The 17,512-nt window shown below is 37.7% G+C and overlaps 1 protein-coding gene and 1 pseudogene across 2 annotated transcripts in view; both read left to right on the top strand.

Annotated features, from left to right (window-relative positions):
• The first annotated feature begins 450 nt into the window (after positions 1-450).
• Gtf2b (general transcription factor IIB) overlaps positions 451-17,512 on the top strand; it is a 34,263-nt gene continuing 17,201 nt past the window's right edge. The window contains exons 1-2 of one of the 2 annotated variants that reach the window (XM_004841328.4): positions 451-597; positions 4,762-4,868. In XM_004841328.4, coding sequence (XP_004841385.1) covers positions 581-597; positions 4,762-4,868 — 124 coding nt within the window. In that variant the 5' untranslated portion in view covers positions 451-580. Of the gene's footprint in view, positions 701-4,761; positions 4,869-17,512 lie in introns of both variants that reach the window. The other variant, XM_087213042.1, reaches the window with a different exon arrangement.
• LOC147827642 (U2 spliceosomal RNA) lies at positions 1,844-1,934 on the top strand (annotated as a pseudogene).

The raw sequence follows: 17,512 nt of genomic DNA, 5'->3' as shown, positions 1-17,512 counted from the left end.
CTGATGAGCTAAAGGACGTGCATAAGAAAAGTGTTAGCGGATGACAGAGCATGAAATTACACGGGTCCTGGAGGGCCTAACACGCCCCCCGCCCCCCCACTTCATTCCTCTCTTTCTCTCTCTAAGGAATTTTTCAAAAATTCCTTAGTAAGAAAGAATCAGCACTCCGAGAAAGTAAGACATGCGCTCGAGTATTGAGGTGGGGAGGGATTTGTGTTTAGGGACGTGGGCTTTGCTCTCTCCAAAAAGCCAGGGTTTTCCTCTCTTTTAACTCAGTCAAATTAAGAGTAGTTCTGGTGTAGTCTTTTTGCAGGGTTCCTTTGAGATGTCTCCCAGGTAGTTTCTTTGATTTGCACAGCAACATAACAAATTACAAAAACGAAGTAAGAGAATAAGAAAAGGCGAAGCCCGCGGCACCGGAGTTCTCCCGTACTTGGCCTTTCTCCCGACCCATAGCCACGCCCTGTCACGGCTACGTGAGCGACTCTCCTATAAAAGCCCTTCTCTGTGCGTTTCGCCGCCACAATTGCTTCCTGTTTTTGGCGTAGCTGTTGTCCGTGGGATCGCAGTGGCTGCGAAGATGGCGTCTACCAGCCGGTTAGTAAGTCGGGCCGAGCCAGGCTAGTTGAGTGGCCGGCGGCGAGCGCCAGGAGTTTCTCGGCCTTCTCCGGAGCGGCTGGATAGATCACAGCGCCAGGAGGTTTGGGGAGAGGCGGTGGGACTGGCCGGCTGGGACAAAGACCCCTCCAGACGACAGGACGGCGGGGGCGTTCTGAGGGTCCGGAGCCGTCGGCGTCACCGCCTCAGCGTCCTGGGTCGTCTTTTCTATCCTCTGGCCTGTGTGGGTCTCGGTGACCTTAGCGCCTGGCCTCGCGTTGTTGGGAATATTTGTTCTTTTTGTCCCCCCTGCGCTTGTTCTTTCATTTGTGGCCCATGCAATCCGAGGGTCCGTGATTCCTCCTTTCCGAAGAGGGGGAACCCGGTATTTCCAGGCCCCTCTGTCAGACAGGTAGAAAGTTGGGAACGTCAGCAATGGTAAGCCGGATGGAAACTGATGACCGTCCCGGCGAAGTGGAATTGTGGGCACATCCCAGAGATGATTAGTTTCCTGGAGGATTTTTCAACAGATATCATTGTCTGCGTGCACTTGGAGAAAATCTTGCCTGCAGAAAATTATGTGTGTTGAGAAGTCACTCCAGGATACTGTCATATGTTTCATACTTATCTGTAAGAAACGTATGCAGTGTCTTCCGAGACAGCTTTTAATTCTCTCACTACCATTATGAGGTGGATATTAGTATTTTTGTGTATGAATAGACGGAGTCAGGCCAATGTTAGACTTTTCCAAGGTTAGCGATATGTTTCTGTTACCACAATTTGCCTGTAGTTAACTTAAAATGTTTAAAATAAAATTAAGTTTTGCACCTTTTGGAAGGCAGCTCCTGCACGATTTTTCTGAGCCTATTGTCTGAATTGATAAATTTCACCACTGAAAGCTGTTGTTCATAATAGCAAGTGGAAAAGTCCAGGTCCCTTCTGGTAAAACACAAGACTTAACTATTTTATGGTTAAAAAAAAGAGAGTGGGAAGCAGCTTTAGCTAATGTCTTGTTTATAAATGCAAAGGCATTGGCACCCTTGTTTACTGGTTCTGATTCTGTGATTGAGTGCTCATTCAGTCTGGGTGTGGTGTTCTGTCAGGTTACCTGAATATGACTTAAATTATCTTATGGCAATAGAGCTGGGAGGTGAATGTGGTTATATTTAGGTGCAGCTTTGTACATAATAGAGGAAGAAATTTTGTTTTTTAAATGTTGCAGTGTTTAAATAGTACAAATAATAAAATCCCTTCTCAGCCTTTTGGCTAAGATCAAGTGTAGTACAAATAGTAAAGACACTTTATCCAGAGAAAATCATTTTCTGAGCATAACTTTTAAAATTAAGTTAATGCCTATTTTGCGGATTGTTGTCAAGACTGATAGTAATGTACTATGTGTCACTAGGTACACAGTATCTAGTATTGCTAGTATCATTAGAGGCATAGTAGACACTCAGTAAATAATAGCTATGAAATGAGGTTTGGGATTATCTGGCACCTTGGTGGGCTAAATTGTTGTAATATCATTGATGGTGTTTACTCCTTCCTCATCGTTTCTCTTCTTTACTTTCTTCACCACTCTATTCTTGATTCTTGTATTTGTGGGTAGTTTGATTAAAGTTGTAAAAAATCAACTACTTTACAATGATTTCATTTTATTTTGGACAATGTATACCAAAAACTATATACAATAAAAGTATTCTTCCTCTTTCCCTAACTGCCATCCAATCCTCCCAAAGCAGCCAGACTTACCAGTTTCTTGGTGTTTTCCCAGTGATAATGCTTTAGCAAACATGCATAGAGTTGTAAACTCTCTTTCTCCAAAAAGGTAGTCTAATAGAAACCCTGTTTGCTGCCGTGCTTTTTTCTTTTTTTGTGATGTTAGCACATTTTAAATGTATAGTTCAGTTATAAAGTGAGCACATACACATAGCTACCACCTAGGTAAAAAAAAAATCATACCAGCTGTGACACTAGCAAAATCTCCTTTGTGTCCCCAGTCATTACTCCTTCCCAGAGAAAACTGCATTCTGACTTCTAACACCATTGATTTTGTTTTGCTCACTTTAAAGTTTAAATAAATGGCATATATATTCCACTGTCTAGTTTCCTGGTCAGTCTTGATTCATCCATACTACTGGATGTAACTAGTTCATACTTTTTCAGTGTTAGAATTCATATTTTACTCTTAGCATGCTTTGGATATGTTCACATATTTACAAGCACAGTATAAAATTTTCTGTTTCCTTTTTTTTTTGGTACCCGGGGATTGAATTCAGAACCTTGCACTTGTGAGGCAGGCACGGTGCCACTGAGCTCAATCCCTGGCCCCCTATTTACTTTTTAATAATGACAAAGTATTCTATCATCCTTTGCATACTGTGTTCCATATACTTCTTGTTTTACTCATTTGTAATTACTTTTATTTTGCCAACATTTTCCTTTATTTCAAGTTTGTCATAATTTATACCTATTGCTTAATTTTATTAAACATTTTCTTAACAGAAATTCTTGGGATAAGTACAAATATAAAGCAATCCCCACCTATTTTCCCAGTGAGAAGACCCAAGACATGCTCTGGTTAATTTAATTATATAAATTTGAAGGCTGTGGATGACTTTATCAGTTGTCCAGTTCACCTTCTGCATTGATAGTTTACATTCTGAGTTATATTTTGATAGAATGAGAAATTTAATCTAAGTTGATTTTGTCTTTTCATCTAAGTTGTTCTTAACATTTTTTTTTTTGGTACTAGGGATCAAACTCGGGACCTTGCACTTGTGAGGTAGGCGGCAGAACCACTGAGCTAAATCCCGGCCCTCATCTAAGTTTTTAATCTAAGTTGTTTGATGGCCACAACATAATCACTTACTGTGTTACTTTAAATTTTTTAATTTATTATTTTGGGGTTTTTTTGGACAAGGTCTCCCTATGTAGTTCAGTCTGGCCTTAAACTCACTACGTAGCTCATGTTGTCCTTGAACTCATTGCCATCCTGCTTCATCCTGCTGAGTAAGTGTTGGAATTATAGGTGTGCACCACCACACCAGCCTTTATTACTTCATTTTTAAAAGGGCTAATTTTCAGTGGTATCAGACATTTTTGATCATGAGATCATACCTCCCAGAAGTAATTATTAAATTTATATTAGATGTCTTTAATACATTTTGGGTTTTTGTTTTGTTTTGCTTTTGGTGGTAATAGGGATTGGACCCTAGTTGACCAGTCAACCCCTTCCCCCTTTATTTTTTTATTTTTTGGTACCAGGGATCAGGTGCAGTGCCATTGAGCTAAATCGCTGGCCCCGTTTAAATTTTTTTTTTTTTCCCCCCTTTAAATTTTTGAGACAGGATCTCACTAAGTTGCCCAGACTGGCCTTGAATTTGGTTTGTTTTTGGTTTTTGTTTCATTTTGTTTTGTTTGAGACAGGGTCTGGCTATGACACTGGCCTCTGACACTGTGTAGCTTAGGCTGGCCTTGAACTTGGGGTTGTCTTCCTGCTTCAGCTGCCCCAGTGCTGGGATTATAGGCATGCACTACCACGCCTGGCTTGTCTTGAACTTGTGATCCTCCTACCTTAGCCTACCAAGTAGCTGGGATTATAGTAGCCTGTGCCACTAAGCCTGGCTGAAACTATTTCTTGAATGTTTCTGGAGTGTGTTTTAACGCTATATCTACAGTCTTTCATTTAAATATGTTAGGTTCAAGGTACTATCCTAAATCTGTTACTAACCTAACAAGTAGAAAGATATAGACTTAAAATTTATTCTCTGATTAGAGAAGTAGGTGGCAAAGGGCACAAACCAGATGGTTATGTAAATGTTGCAGGCTATTCTGATAACTAGTCAAGAGACCACTGGTCAAGATTTTTTTAAGATCATAGTAGCTTGCCTGTTAAGAGAAGAACCACTTGTTTTCTCTTTATAAGTTTTGAAATTTTCCATGTCTGAAAACCAGTAACTACTCTAATAAAAATTCTGATGGAATCTGCCAATTCCTATCTAGAAGATAAAGTGACCTGATTGGGATGTTTACTTTGAAAATTTAGCTTAAACATATTATAAGTCTCCAGTAGTGAAAAAAGTGTTCAAAATCATTTTTCCCTAGAAGACTTTCGTTACATCTTTGTTGTGAGGATATAAAATATATATATTTTTCATTTAGTACGGATGCTCTTCCAAGAGTCACCTGTCCAAACCATCCCGATGCAATTTTAGTGGAGGACTACAGAGCTGGTGATATGATCTGTCCTGAATGTGGGCTGGTTGTAGGTGAGTAGCTATTATGGTTTTAATTTAAAGCACTATTTAAGATACTTTGTATATTTTCCAAACTCTCTTTTAATGAAACATTTTGATTTTTTACTCCTGCAAGTGATTCATATAAAACAAAAAAGACAAAAGTAAAATCATCTATAGAGATACCATATTTTATTGTATATCCAATGTATATTTAATTATATGGGTTAGAGCTGATCAAAAAGAAAGGAAAAGAGGCCCGGGGACTTAGCTCAGTGGTACCATGCCTGTCTCTCAAGTGCAAAGTCCTGAGTTCCATCCCTGGTACCAAAAAAAAGAAAGAAAGGAAAAGGCTGACAATAACTTGCTGAGTCCTTAGTCTTAAATAAAACTAAAGGAGTTGTGAAAGGGCTGACACTAATGGATATTGAATAATGAATAAATTCATCTCACTTTTGAAAGTTTTATATACTTTGGAAAGTAGATCAGCATGATGTATTTCAGAGTAATAAAAGTGTATCTATACCAGTCTTACCCAGTGGCTTGCCAGTTTAGATATTTAGAAGAAATTTAGAAGAGCTAACACACTTGGAAATCATTTTTAGGGTGAGGTTGCAGCCAGCATCTGACAGGTAATACAGAGCAATTCATTGGTTTGGGGTTTTGTTTTTTTTTTAAGATGCTGAGGATTGAACCCAGGGCCTTCCATCTGCTAGGCCAGCACTCTACCACTGAACTGTGTTCCCAGTCCTGAACAGTTTGGATTATGGGGGAATAAAAATGCCAATAGGATTCTGGGCAGTATTACAGGAACACTGATAGTGATGTACTGTGTAATTGTCCTACTCAAAGAATATCTGTTTGTCTAAGAAGGTGGCTTGCTTCAGACCTATATAGTAGGAGTTTTAAAGTATGCACAGTTGCCAGTGGGAATTGAGAGTCATTTGCAATTTTATTCTACTTACTAAATAATATTAACAGCTAATATGTTTACCGTATACTAGCTGCTCTTCTAAATAAATAACTTACATATTCACTCAGTTCATCCTTACAGCAAACCTGTGAGGTGAGTATTAACATCTTCATTTTACAGATAAGGAAACTGAGATGTAGATAGCCTGGCAGTCTGGCTTCATTGTCTTAAGTGGGAGCCAAATTTCTGTCTTGCACTGCCTTCCAGTAAAATCATACCGAAAAGATTTCAGATTGGAACTGGCAAACTATGAGCTGATGTCTATTTTCACATAGCCTCTGTGCTAAAAATGGCTTTTTGTATCTTGACACAGGGCTTCTATAGTTCAGTCTTGCCTCAAACTCACTGTGTAACCCAGGCCGACCTCGAATTTGTAGCAACCGTCTTCCCTCAGCCTCCTGAAAGCTGGGATTATAGGCATGTGCCACCCACGCACAGATTACTTTTTTTTTTTTAATGGTTGAAACAAATCAAAAGAATACCCAGTACCTTGGGCCAGGGGTGGTGGGTATAATGGATGTGATGGTGCATGCCTGCAATCCCAGTACTGGAAGCTGAGGCAAGAGAATTGCCATGAGTTTGAGGCCAGCCTTGGGCTACATAGTTCAAGGCCAGCCTGAACTACATAGTGAGACCTCATCTCAAAAAACAAAAAGAAACTACTTTGGGACATAGGAAAATAATGTCATATTCAGATTTCAATATTCATAGTTTTATTTGGAACACATTTGCATTGCAATAGCAACTTAGTAGTTGTTACAGAAACCATATATGTGATGTTCTCATCACTTCAGTTGCTCAGCACACTGCAGATTACAGTGACAGGTTATAACTCTACTACAGTATTTTGAGTGTGACACATGTTGCCTACTGCAACATGTTACTTATTTTTATTATCATGCATACCCATCATGTCAAGACAAGAGAAGTCAATTTTATATGCTTTTTGGGGGGGAGGGTTGGTTTTTTTGAGACAGTCTTCCTATGTAGTCCAGGCTGGCTTTGAACTCACTGTGTAGCTCTGGTTGGCCTCAACTCACCCAGCTGCCCAGGTGGTAGGATTACAGGCATGTACCACCATGCCCACTCCAAGAAAAGTCAGCTTTGAATATCATGTTTTTAAGGGACAGTAAAATTATTTTATTGTTGAACTAAATAGCACTGTATAGTGTTAATTATGAAATAATACTATAGCTCTGTAGCAATGCTAAAAGACTGCAGTAAACATAGACATTACCATATTAAAAAATAGTTGATACAGTATTCCTAACTCAGTAAAACATTGGCCAGGAAAAAAATGTAAAGTGGGATATTTAATTACAGCAGAGTTTCTTCACAAGAATAAAAGTGAGGCTGCAACTAAGTAAGGCTGAGTAATTTATTTGTAGGCCAAGCAAGAAAAACCATTTACTAATGATGAGTTAGTTAATTTGTGTTTGATTGTAGCCACTGAAGAAATGTGTTCAGAGAAAATATATTTAAGACTATTAGCTTCTCAGCTATTGCTTGAAGAGTTGAGGACATTCAGAGCAGCCTCAATAGTCTATTAAAAATCAAGACAAATTTTTAAGTATATTTCCTTTGTTCATGGTGACTATATAGATGTTACTGATACTGCTTCGTTTATTCAAGTAAATACTGAGTTTGGAGTGACTGAATTAGCCTCTCCAAGTTGTCTACGTGAAACAATTATAGGAGAAAATATGTTCAAAGAAGTTACGAAAGTACATCATGAAGTTATGTATGGTAGTAAAAATATGTGTGGGGCAAAAGACTTAGGCAAATTTACAAAGATTATGAAAATGTGCTTAAATTAAAGACAATGCTTATTCATTACATTATTCTTCAGGTGTTTTATAGATTATAATTTGTTGTGTACTGTTAAAACAGTAATGAACTTCATTCACTGTTGTGGATTTATCAGTTCTGTAAGTTTTTATTAGAAATAGAAAAATTTTGGGGGCTTAGCAGTGGTAAAGTTTTGTTGCTATTATTTCATCTTAGGTCTAAGGCTTAAATCTTTTTTTTTGGTACTGGGGATCGAACTCAGGACCTTGCGCTCTAAGGCTTAAATCTTTCTGAATCATACTGTCTTCTGTTGAACACAGTGGTTTTGGAAATTAGGTTTTGTTGCAGACTTGTATTTGTTAACTAATGCTGTATTGACAAGTTCTGCTTAGAATTGCAAGGGAAAACTGCTTGTCAGTGAAATATACACATACAGTCAATTTAATAATGGCTATTGTCGTTTGACTCACATGTCAAATTGCTTTTGTGTGGTCTATATACTTCCAGTGCTATCAGAAGTTAAAACAAGATTTTCATTACCATATAGATTTGCACCTGATGTATTTCTAAATTGGAGCTATATTTCCAAGAGTATTTGTCAGACCTGAATATAAGTGCAAAGGAAACATATTTCAAAATATATTTACTACCTGTGAAGCCTTTAAGAGGCTTCCCTCTGACCTTGAAGGTGGTTAATTAGCAATGTAGCAACATGTTAAAAGGAAAATACTGTATCAGAAGAATATAATAAAATCCTACAAATGCCTTCCAAGAAATAAATATGCTCAACTGAAATTATATGATTCTTATCAATACTTGTCTATACTTTACCTTGACAGGTAAACATTGTAAATGATTTTGAGGACTGGAAACACTAACTTTGAACTCCAGTTAAGTGATACATTACAGTATCACCAGTAATATTGTTTTGTTTTATTGTGTTCTTCACATTAGTAGACATATATTACAGTAAATTATACTTTTTTGTTTGTTTGTCTTTGTTTAGTTTTTTTTTTGGTACTGGGGATGGAACTCCGGTCCTTGTGCTTGCAAGGCAGGCTATGGAACCACTGGGCTAAATCCATGGCCCTGTTTGTTTGTTTTTTGAGACAAGGTCTTGTTATGTAGATCAGGCTGGGTGAACTCAACTCATGGCCATCCTCGGTGAACTCATGGCCATCCTCGTTCTTCAGTCTCACAATCCTGGGATTACAGGCAGGTACCACCACTCCCAGCTTCATATTTTTAATTTTATCAATAAGAAATTAGTGAATTTTTTTCTTTTATATAAGTGCCTATGTAATTTCCTCATGATCCATAAAGCCTAAAGTATTTACTACTGTATACGGCCCTTTGTAGAAAATATTTGTTTACTTTTTAGATAAATCAATGCATTTTAATTCTTCCTGAGTATTAAGATAGAGCTGCTAATGTGTAAGAGTGAAAAAGACATAAAGTTTAAGATAAGAAACATAAAGTTGAAGATAATTTTAGCTTTTTGACTTACCTAACTTTTATGCCCATTTAAAAAGAAACAGTACAAAAGTACATCATTACAGTATATTTCCAATTCTTCATCAGCCTTCTCCTTTACCCAGCATGGTAGTTGAGTAAGATTAATCAACTGAGTTGGACAAAATATAATCCAAAAGGCTTATGTGCTTTCTTTTTTAGGTACCAGGGATCAAACTCAGGACCTTGTGCTTGCAAGGCAGGCATGGCTCCACTGAGCTAAATCCCCAGCCTTTAAATGCTTTCTTGTACTTGGTATTCCTGATGTCTGCTTGCATTTGTCTGCTATATCAAACCTAAGAGTTGTACATGGTAGCACAGACCTGTAATCCCACTTACTTGAGAGACTGAGGCAAGAGGATTGCAAGTTTGAAGCCAGGCTAGGCAATTCAGCCAGCCCCTGACTCTCAGTTCTGTTTGTTTTGTTTGTGGTACTGGGCAGTAATCCTAAAATCTTCATACTGAGCTACATCCTTAGCCCTTTTTATATTTTATTTTGAGACAGGATATTATTTAAGTTGTCCAGGCTGGACTTGAACTTGCAACTGCCCCTGCCTCCCATGTTGGGATTATAGGCATGCACCACTGTGCCTGGTAACCTTGTCTCAAAATAAAAAGTGCTGGGCGTGTAGCTCAGTGGAGAAACACTTGCCTAGCATGTGTGAGGACCTGGTTTCAATACCCAGTATCTTTCTCTCTCTCTACACACACACACACACACACACACATCTCAAATGAAAGGAATTATATTTTGTTGTATTTCTTATTGGTGTAGAATACTATTACCAGAACAATATTTCCAGCTAAAACTAGTACGTTAAATTTTAAGGTCTGAATTTTTAAAACATAATCCCATTAAATTTCATTTTTATAATTGTACCAGTTGTGAAATTGATTCTTCTGAGATAAATAAAATATCACTGACAATTAAACCTAGGCAGTAGGCCATATGAGATTAAATGTGATACAGTGTCCTGTAAGTGAAGAATCCATTCTATGACCAAACAAGGTTAGGTGGAGAAGTCTGCTAAAAAGTTACTTTGTTTTTTTGGTTTTTTTGAGGTACCAGGGATCAAACTCAGGACCTTGCGCTTGCAAGGCAGGCTCAGTGCCACTGAGCTAAATCCCCAGCCCTTAAAAAAGTGGGTTTTTTGTTTTGTTTTGTTTTGTTTTTTGTTTTTTACTTCCCCACAGTAGTGGGGATTGAACCCAGGGCCTTCACACTGAGCTATATCCTCAGCCCTTTTTATGAGTTTTTTATTTTGAGACAAGGTCTTGCTAAGTTGCCCAGGCTAGCCTCAACAGGATCCTCCTGGCTCAGCCTTGTGGAGTGCTGGGATAATAAGTATGAACCACCACTCCCAGCTACACAGTTGTTTGAATGAGAATATCATCAAACATAGTAAGTTGACAGTATATTAATTGAAGTGATACTCCCTATGTCTATATATACCTATATACATGTATGTATTATTGTCATAGATCCATAATAAATTCAGATAGTATTCGGTATGTAATTGAATTTGCTTTATCTCACTGGTTTAAAAGTATGTATTTTTGTTGCTGACTCAGTTCAGCAGTGTACCTGTTCTGCTGAGGAGACAGGGAAGAAATCAAGCTAGGCAAATCTATAGCCCACTAAGCATGTAACATTTGTGGCTTTTTTCATATTTGAGAGACTGATGTTCCTAAGAATTTGAATCCAGACATTATCCTGTGTTTCCTTATAACTGATCTTGGTGTACTTGGTTTGGTTGTCCTTGTCATAAAATTTTATGTTGTCTGAAACTTTTTTTTTTTTTTTTGGTACCAGGGCTCAAAATCAGGACCTTGGGCTTGTGAGGCAGGCGGCAGAACCATTGGGCTAAATCTCTGGCCCTGTCTGAAACTTTTTGGACTATACTATATTTATTGAAGAAGCCATTGTTTTTTTGTTTTCCAGTACCGGGAATCAAACTCACAACCTTGCGCTTGGGAGGCAGGCTCAGTGCCACTGAGCTAAATCCCCAGCCCTGCCATTTTTATTAAGTAAGCATTTTGAATACCCTTCAGTTAAATCACCAGATAACTTCAGAAACTGAAACTCTCAGAGTTGTTTTGGATAACCTTGTACTTCATTAATTTGTGCTTGAAAATTAAGTCAGCTCATTGTCATCAAATCCCCTTGATGTCAAACTCCAGGCTAGATTCTGTGCAACTTTCATTTTCACAACCATATGTTTCTGCTTTTCAACTGAGTCAGAAATAGGAACACCCACCAGGAGCCTTTTTAATGAAAATAATTCATAATACAAAGTAATATTTACATGGACTGCCTTTTTTACATCCTCTGAGTTCTCTCTCCCCCTCTCCCCCTCTTTCCCTCTCTCCCTCCCTCTCTGTCTCTCTCTCTAAATTTTTTTATTTTTTGAGACAGGGTCTTGCTAAATCTAGGCTGGCCTTGGACTCATGGCAGTCTTCTAGTCTCAGCCTCCAGAGTGCTGGGATTACAGGTGTGCACCACCATATCTGGTTTTTACTTAGTCTTGAGGCTCACCACCCATTCGCAAAACTCGTGCCATGTGATTTTATTTCTTAAAGCAATATAATGCTTTGGGAACCATTTTTTGTTTTAGCTACAGTTGCATAGCACACCATTTTAAAACTTACAGGCTTAAACCATTCTGTTTTTTGTTTTTATTGCTCGGTAGTTTTTTTGGAAGCAAAACATTTATTGGTACATATTAGATATACATAATGATAACATTCATCATAGGGGATTTGTACCTGTACATGATATATCTTGCCACTTTGTTTCACATTCCTCTTCCCCTCCTTATTTACAAAAGCTTTGTTTCCATTTTTTTCCTTCTGTTCTCTTTTCTTGTCCCTGCTTTCCTTTCCCTCTGCCCCTGCCCTTGTTCCCCCTTCTCATTTGAACATTTTCTTCCCTATTCCCAATTCGTATTATACATTTTGGTCCATATTTCCATTTTCAGTTTCTCACACCAGAGAAATAATGCAGTATTAACATTTCTGTCCAATTTATCTCACTTAAAGAGTATGATCTCAAGGTGCATCTATTTAGCTAAAGATGTCTCAAGCTTATCCTTCGTTATGGCAGAGTTGTACTCCACTTTATAAAAAAAAACCCACATCTTCTTTATCCATTTATCAGTTGATGGGCATTTGAGCTGTTTCCAAGATTTAGCTATTACAAATTGCAGCTATAAACATGGGTGTACATATATTGCTGTAATATGCTTTTAATTCTTTTGGGAATATACCAAGAGGAATAGCTGGGTCAAATGGAACTACAGATCTCTGAAAAAGGAGATCAAAGAGGATATCAGAAAATGGAAAGATGTCTTTTGTTCTTGGGTAGGAGGAAGAACCAATGTAGTGAAAATGGCCATCCTTCCAAAATTGTTATGTAGATTTAATGCAGTCTCAATCAAAATGCCAATAGCAGGGGCCGGGGATTTGGCTCAGTGGTTTTGCTGCCTGCTGTGCAAGTGCAAGGACCCGAGTTCGATCCCCAGTGCCAAAAAAAAAAAAAATGCCAATAGTGTACCTCGCAGAATTAGAAAAAATAATCCTAAAATTCATTTGGAACCAGAAGAGACCTAGATAGCAAAAGCAGTTCTGAGCAACAAAAGCAAGGCAGGCGGCATCACAATTCCTGACTTGAAATTATAGTACAAAGCTACTGTGATAAAAACAGAATGGTACTGGCAAAAAAAAAAATTAGACCGGAGCATCAGTGGAACAGATTAGAAGATGCAGTAACAGATTAGAAGATGAAGCCACCTTATCTTTGACAAAGGAGCCAAACACCTTCACCGGAAGAAAGCCTCTTTAATAAATGGTACTGGAGAAACTGGGTTTCCATTTGCCAAAGATTAAAACTAGACCTATTCTCTTTTTGGTACTGGGAATTGAACTCAGGACCCTGTGCTTGCCAGGCAGGTGCTGCACCACTGAGCTATATCCCCGGCCCTAGACCCATTGCTCTGACTAATAGTTGCAGAACTATATTGAGTTTAAGAATGGTGACAGTGCACAACCTTGACTTGTTCCTTATTTCAGAGTGAAAGCTTTGATTTTTTTTGTCCATTTAGTATGATATTGGCTGTTGCTTTGTCAGCTTTTATCAGATTGAGATAAAGACCATCTATTCCAACTTTCTGTAGGGTTGTGTTTTTGTTAAATCATGAATGGGTGTTAGACCTTGTCAAATGCTTTTTCTGCATCTATTGAGATGATCATATGGTTTTTGTCCTTGGCTCTGTTAATATGGTGTATTACATTTATTGATTTATGTATGTTGAACCATCCCTGCATCCCTAGGAGGAATCCTCCTTGGTCATGATGTATAACCTTTGTGATGATTTGCTGCATTCTGTTTGCCAGTATCTCATTGAGGATTTTTGCATCTGTGTTCATTAAAGAGATTGCCCTGTCGTTCTCTCTTTTGGTTGGATCCTTCTCTGATTTTGGTATCAGGGTAATGCTTGCTTCTAAGAGTATTGCTTCCTTCCCTTTCAGTTTCATTAGAGTTTGAGAAGTAGTGCCATTAGGTCTTCTCTGAATTTCTTGTGGAATTCAGTAGTGAATCCATCAGGGCCTGGGATTTTCTTTGTTGGTAGGTTTTTAATTACATCTTCAATTTCATTGACTAATGTTGATTTGTTTAGAATTTTCATATCTTCTTGATTCAGTTTTGGTAATTCATGTGTATCTAGGAATCTGTTCATTTTTTCTGTTTTCCATCTTTATTAGAATATAGATTCTCGAAGTAGGAATTGATGATCTTCTAGATTTCTGCAGGATCTGTTGTGATTTCACCCTTTTCCTATTTGCATGGATTTGAGTCTTTTCTGTCCTTTTTTTGATAAAGTTGGATTAGGGTTTGGCAATTTTATTTAATCTTTTAAAGAACCAATTCTTCATTCTTTGTATTGTTTTCTTAGTCTTTATTGCATTAATTTCTGCTCTGATCGTTATAATTTCTTCCCTCATATGAGCTTTGGGCTTGTCTTGCTCTTCTTTTTCTAGAACGTTAAGGTTCAACATTAGGTTATTTGAGTTCGCTCTGTTTTTCTGAAATGAGAATTCACTGCTATAAATTGCCCTCATAGGAGTACTTTCGTTGTGTCCCATAAGTTCCAGTATGTTGTACTGGAATTATTGTTTAATTATAGGAACTGTCTAATTTCTTTTTTGTTTGTTTTTTTGCTACCGGGGTTTTAACTTGGGACCTTGCATTTGCGAGGCAGGTGGAGGAACCACTGAGCTAAATCCCCAGCCCTCTATTTTTTTATTTACTTTCATTTGTGACCCATTGGTTGTTCAGGAGGGTGTTATTTAATTTCCATGTGGTTATGAAGTTATTGTGGTTTCTTCTGCCATTGATTTCCAATTTCATTGCACTATGGTCTGATGATATGCGTGGGATAATTTCAGTTCCTTAAGCATGTACTGTGAGCCAGTATGTGGTCTGTTTTGGAGAACATCCCATGTGCAGCTGAGAAGAATGTGTATTTTGATGTTGTGGGGTGGAATATTCTGTAGACATCTACTAAGTCCATTTGTTCAAAAGTTTGGTTCAGTTCTAATATTTCTTGGTTTATTTTTTTTTTGTCTAGGTGATCAGTCTGTTTTTGACAGTGGAGTATTTAGGTGCCCCATTGTAATTGTATTAGTGCTTATTTGATTTTTATGTCCATTAATATTTGTTTTGTATGATTGGGTGTGCTGGTATTTTGTGTATGTATGTTTATTATTGTTATCTCTTTCTCTTCCACTGTTCCCATTACAAGGATTTGTCTCTCTTAATCAGTCTTGGCTTGAAATCCACTTTGTCTACAAACAATAACTACCCCTGTTTTTTTCTGGGTTCCTGTCACATGGAGTATTGTTTACCATTTTTTGACTGTCTGTGAATTTGTTTTTGAAGTAAATGTGTTTCTTGTTTGCAGCATATTGTTGGATCTTGCTTCTTGATCCATTGTGTCAGTCTCTTTCTTTTGATTGGTGAATTGAGACTATTTGATGGTTACATTGATGGTTACAACTGATATGTATGGACTTATTCTTGACATTTTTTTTCTTGTTGTTGATTCCCCTTTTTTCTTCCTCTGTTTAATTGCTTGCCTTTCCTGGTGGATTCATTCTTTTGGGGTTCTGGAATTGTAGTCCTTTCTCTCTCTAGAAGGTCCTTCAGAACATTTTGGAGGGCTGGTTTAGTGGTCATGAATTTCTTCATGTGTTCTTTTTCATGGAAGTTCTTATTCTCCATCAATTTTGAAAAATAGTTTTGCAGAGTACAGCAATCTGGGTTGGAGATTATTTTCTTTTGAAATTATTTCTTTTGAAATAATTCACTCCAAGCTTTTCCTGACTTGAGGGTTTGTGATGAAAAGTCTGCTGTGATTCTGATGGGCTTTCTTTTATAGATGATTTATTTCTTTTCTCTAACAGCATTTAATATTCTGTTCTTTGTTGAATTTCTGGAGTCTTTACTGTTATATGCTTTGATGTAGGTTTTTTTTTATCATGGCTGATTGGAGTTTTATATGGCTCACTTATCTGTATGTCAAATTGTTTTTCCCTGCTATCTCCTGCTTTTTCATTGATTCTGATCAATCTTATCTTATCCTTCTTTGCATCATCTAGCAGCTGTTGTGTTGATTTTTCTTGGTCCCTTACTGTTTTTAAGAAATCTTTCTTTTCATGATTGCTAACCAAAATCCTCTCTTCTGTATCTGATATTCTGTCCTCATTGGCTGATTCTGCTGCTTATACTTCCAATGAAATTTTCAATTTTCTGTATATTCATTTGAATCTGTTTCATGAAGTCCATTTCTTTCTTGTGTTGTGTATTCATGGTTTCCATCATTTTCCTAAGCTTCTCTTTTTTTTTAATCTATATCTGCTGTGGACTCACTAAGCATGTCTTTCATTATGGTCACCATCTCTGTAGTTATGTGGGAAACTATTCCTGATTTGATTTTTTTCTAGAGCCTCATTCATCTGCCTTGTTACTTCCACTGTGATCCCTTCAGAGAGTCCAAGTGAATTTTGAATTGTTCCACCTCATTGCCCCCTGGTTTTGCCTTTGGTTAGCTGAAAGTTTGAGGTTGCATCTTGCTTAAGTGTCTTACCCTTAGGGGAGAAGATTTAAAAGAGGTTAGGGGGAAATAGAGGAAGAGATAAAAAGCAAGGCTGGAGAACAAGGGAAGATTATTGTAAACTTTAGGAAACTGGTCAAGAAGATAGGAGGGAAAGAGAGAAGGAAAAAATAAAAACCAGAACAGCAACCACAATAAAGCTAGAAATGATGTTCATACTTATATAAAAATAACAAACAACCACACAAAGAAAAAAACCAAACCAAAAACAAGAAAAAAAGGTCTACTTCAAGGTTTGTCTCTGCTGTCACTGGTAGACAAGTTGGGTACATGGAGTCCAGATCTGTGTTGATTAATCCCAACTCATGAATGCTTTTTCTGGGTCTCCTGGTTCCTGCTGCTGTTTCAGGAACACCTGCATTTATTGTAAATAAAATTGTACATTAGGTTGTACACACCTGTAATCCCAGTACTCTGACCTGCATAGCAAGACCTTGTTTCAAAGAAAACAAAATTTTAAAAGTTGCAAATTGACAAGACCACAGAAGCCTCTTTTAGTTTTAAATAAGAGTATTTGTATACATTAACTCTTAGAGAAGATGGGTCATGGCTCACTGGGAGAAATGAATGAGTCTTTCATCAGTGGTTTGTTTTTTTTCTCATGTACTTCTGAACAGTTTTTCTGGGTTGTCTTAGGACTGCTCAGTACATGCTGAGCAAGGACATTTTTCTCTTGCGTTTCTGTTACCTCTGTGCTCCTTGGTCTCCACATGAATCTGTTACCTTCGGGCTTCTCTGTCATCTCAGAGTAGTCATAGTTTATATGTCATGGTTGATTTCTAAGAGAAATACCTGAAATGTTTTTTGAGAGAGCTTAGAAGTGGAACAGGATCACTTTTATATTGAGCTGGTCAGTGCAGTCATAGGACCTACCTAGATTGAAGGGGATGGAGAAATAGGCTCCACCTCCATATGAGAGTGACATGTCATGTTGCAGAACGTGTGAGTGAGAGATTGGCAGCTATCTTCAAAAAATACAGTTTGCCCCACATTTCTGCTGTTTGTTGCTTCATGTTTTCCCGCAGTATTTAAACAGCTGTGCAATGTTTGATTTCTCCTGTGACTTGTTCCCAATTTTTTTGTGGCTTTTAAAAGGCTATCTTAGTAACGATTCAGCATGTAATTGCTGTCTAATTGACTTTCCTCTTTTGTTCGAATTAGAAGATTTTTATTTTAAACACGAAGTGTTATGATTTGGCTTTTTTGTTGTTTTGGGGGGGCCAAAATCCTAT

This window comes from Heterocephalus glaber, unplaced genomic scaffold, assembly GCF_053883595.1.
Source record: "Heterocephalus glaber isolate CG9 unplaced genomic scaffold, H.glaber_assembly_v1.0 deba00001442, whole genome shotgun sequence".
Taxonomy (NCBI): Eukaryota; Metazoa; Chordata; class Mammalia; order Rodentia; family Bathyergidae; genus Heterocephalus; species Heterocephalus glaber.
Note: the sequence above shows the minus strand (reverse complement) of the source record. Positions and strands in the feature narration are given on the sequence as shown.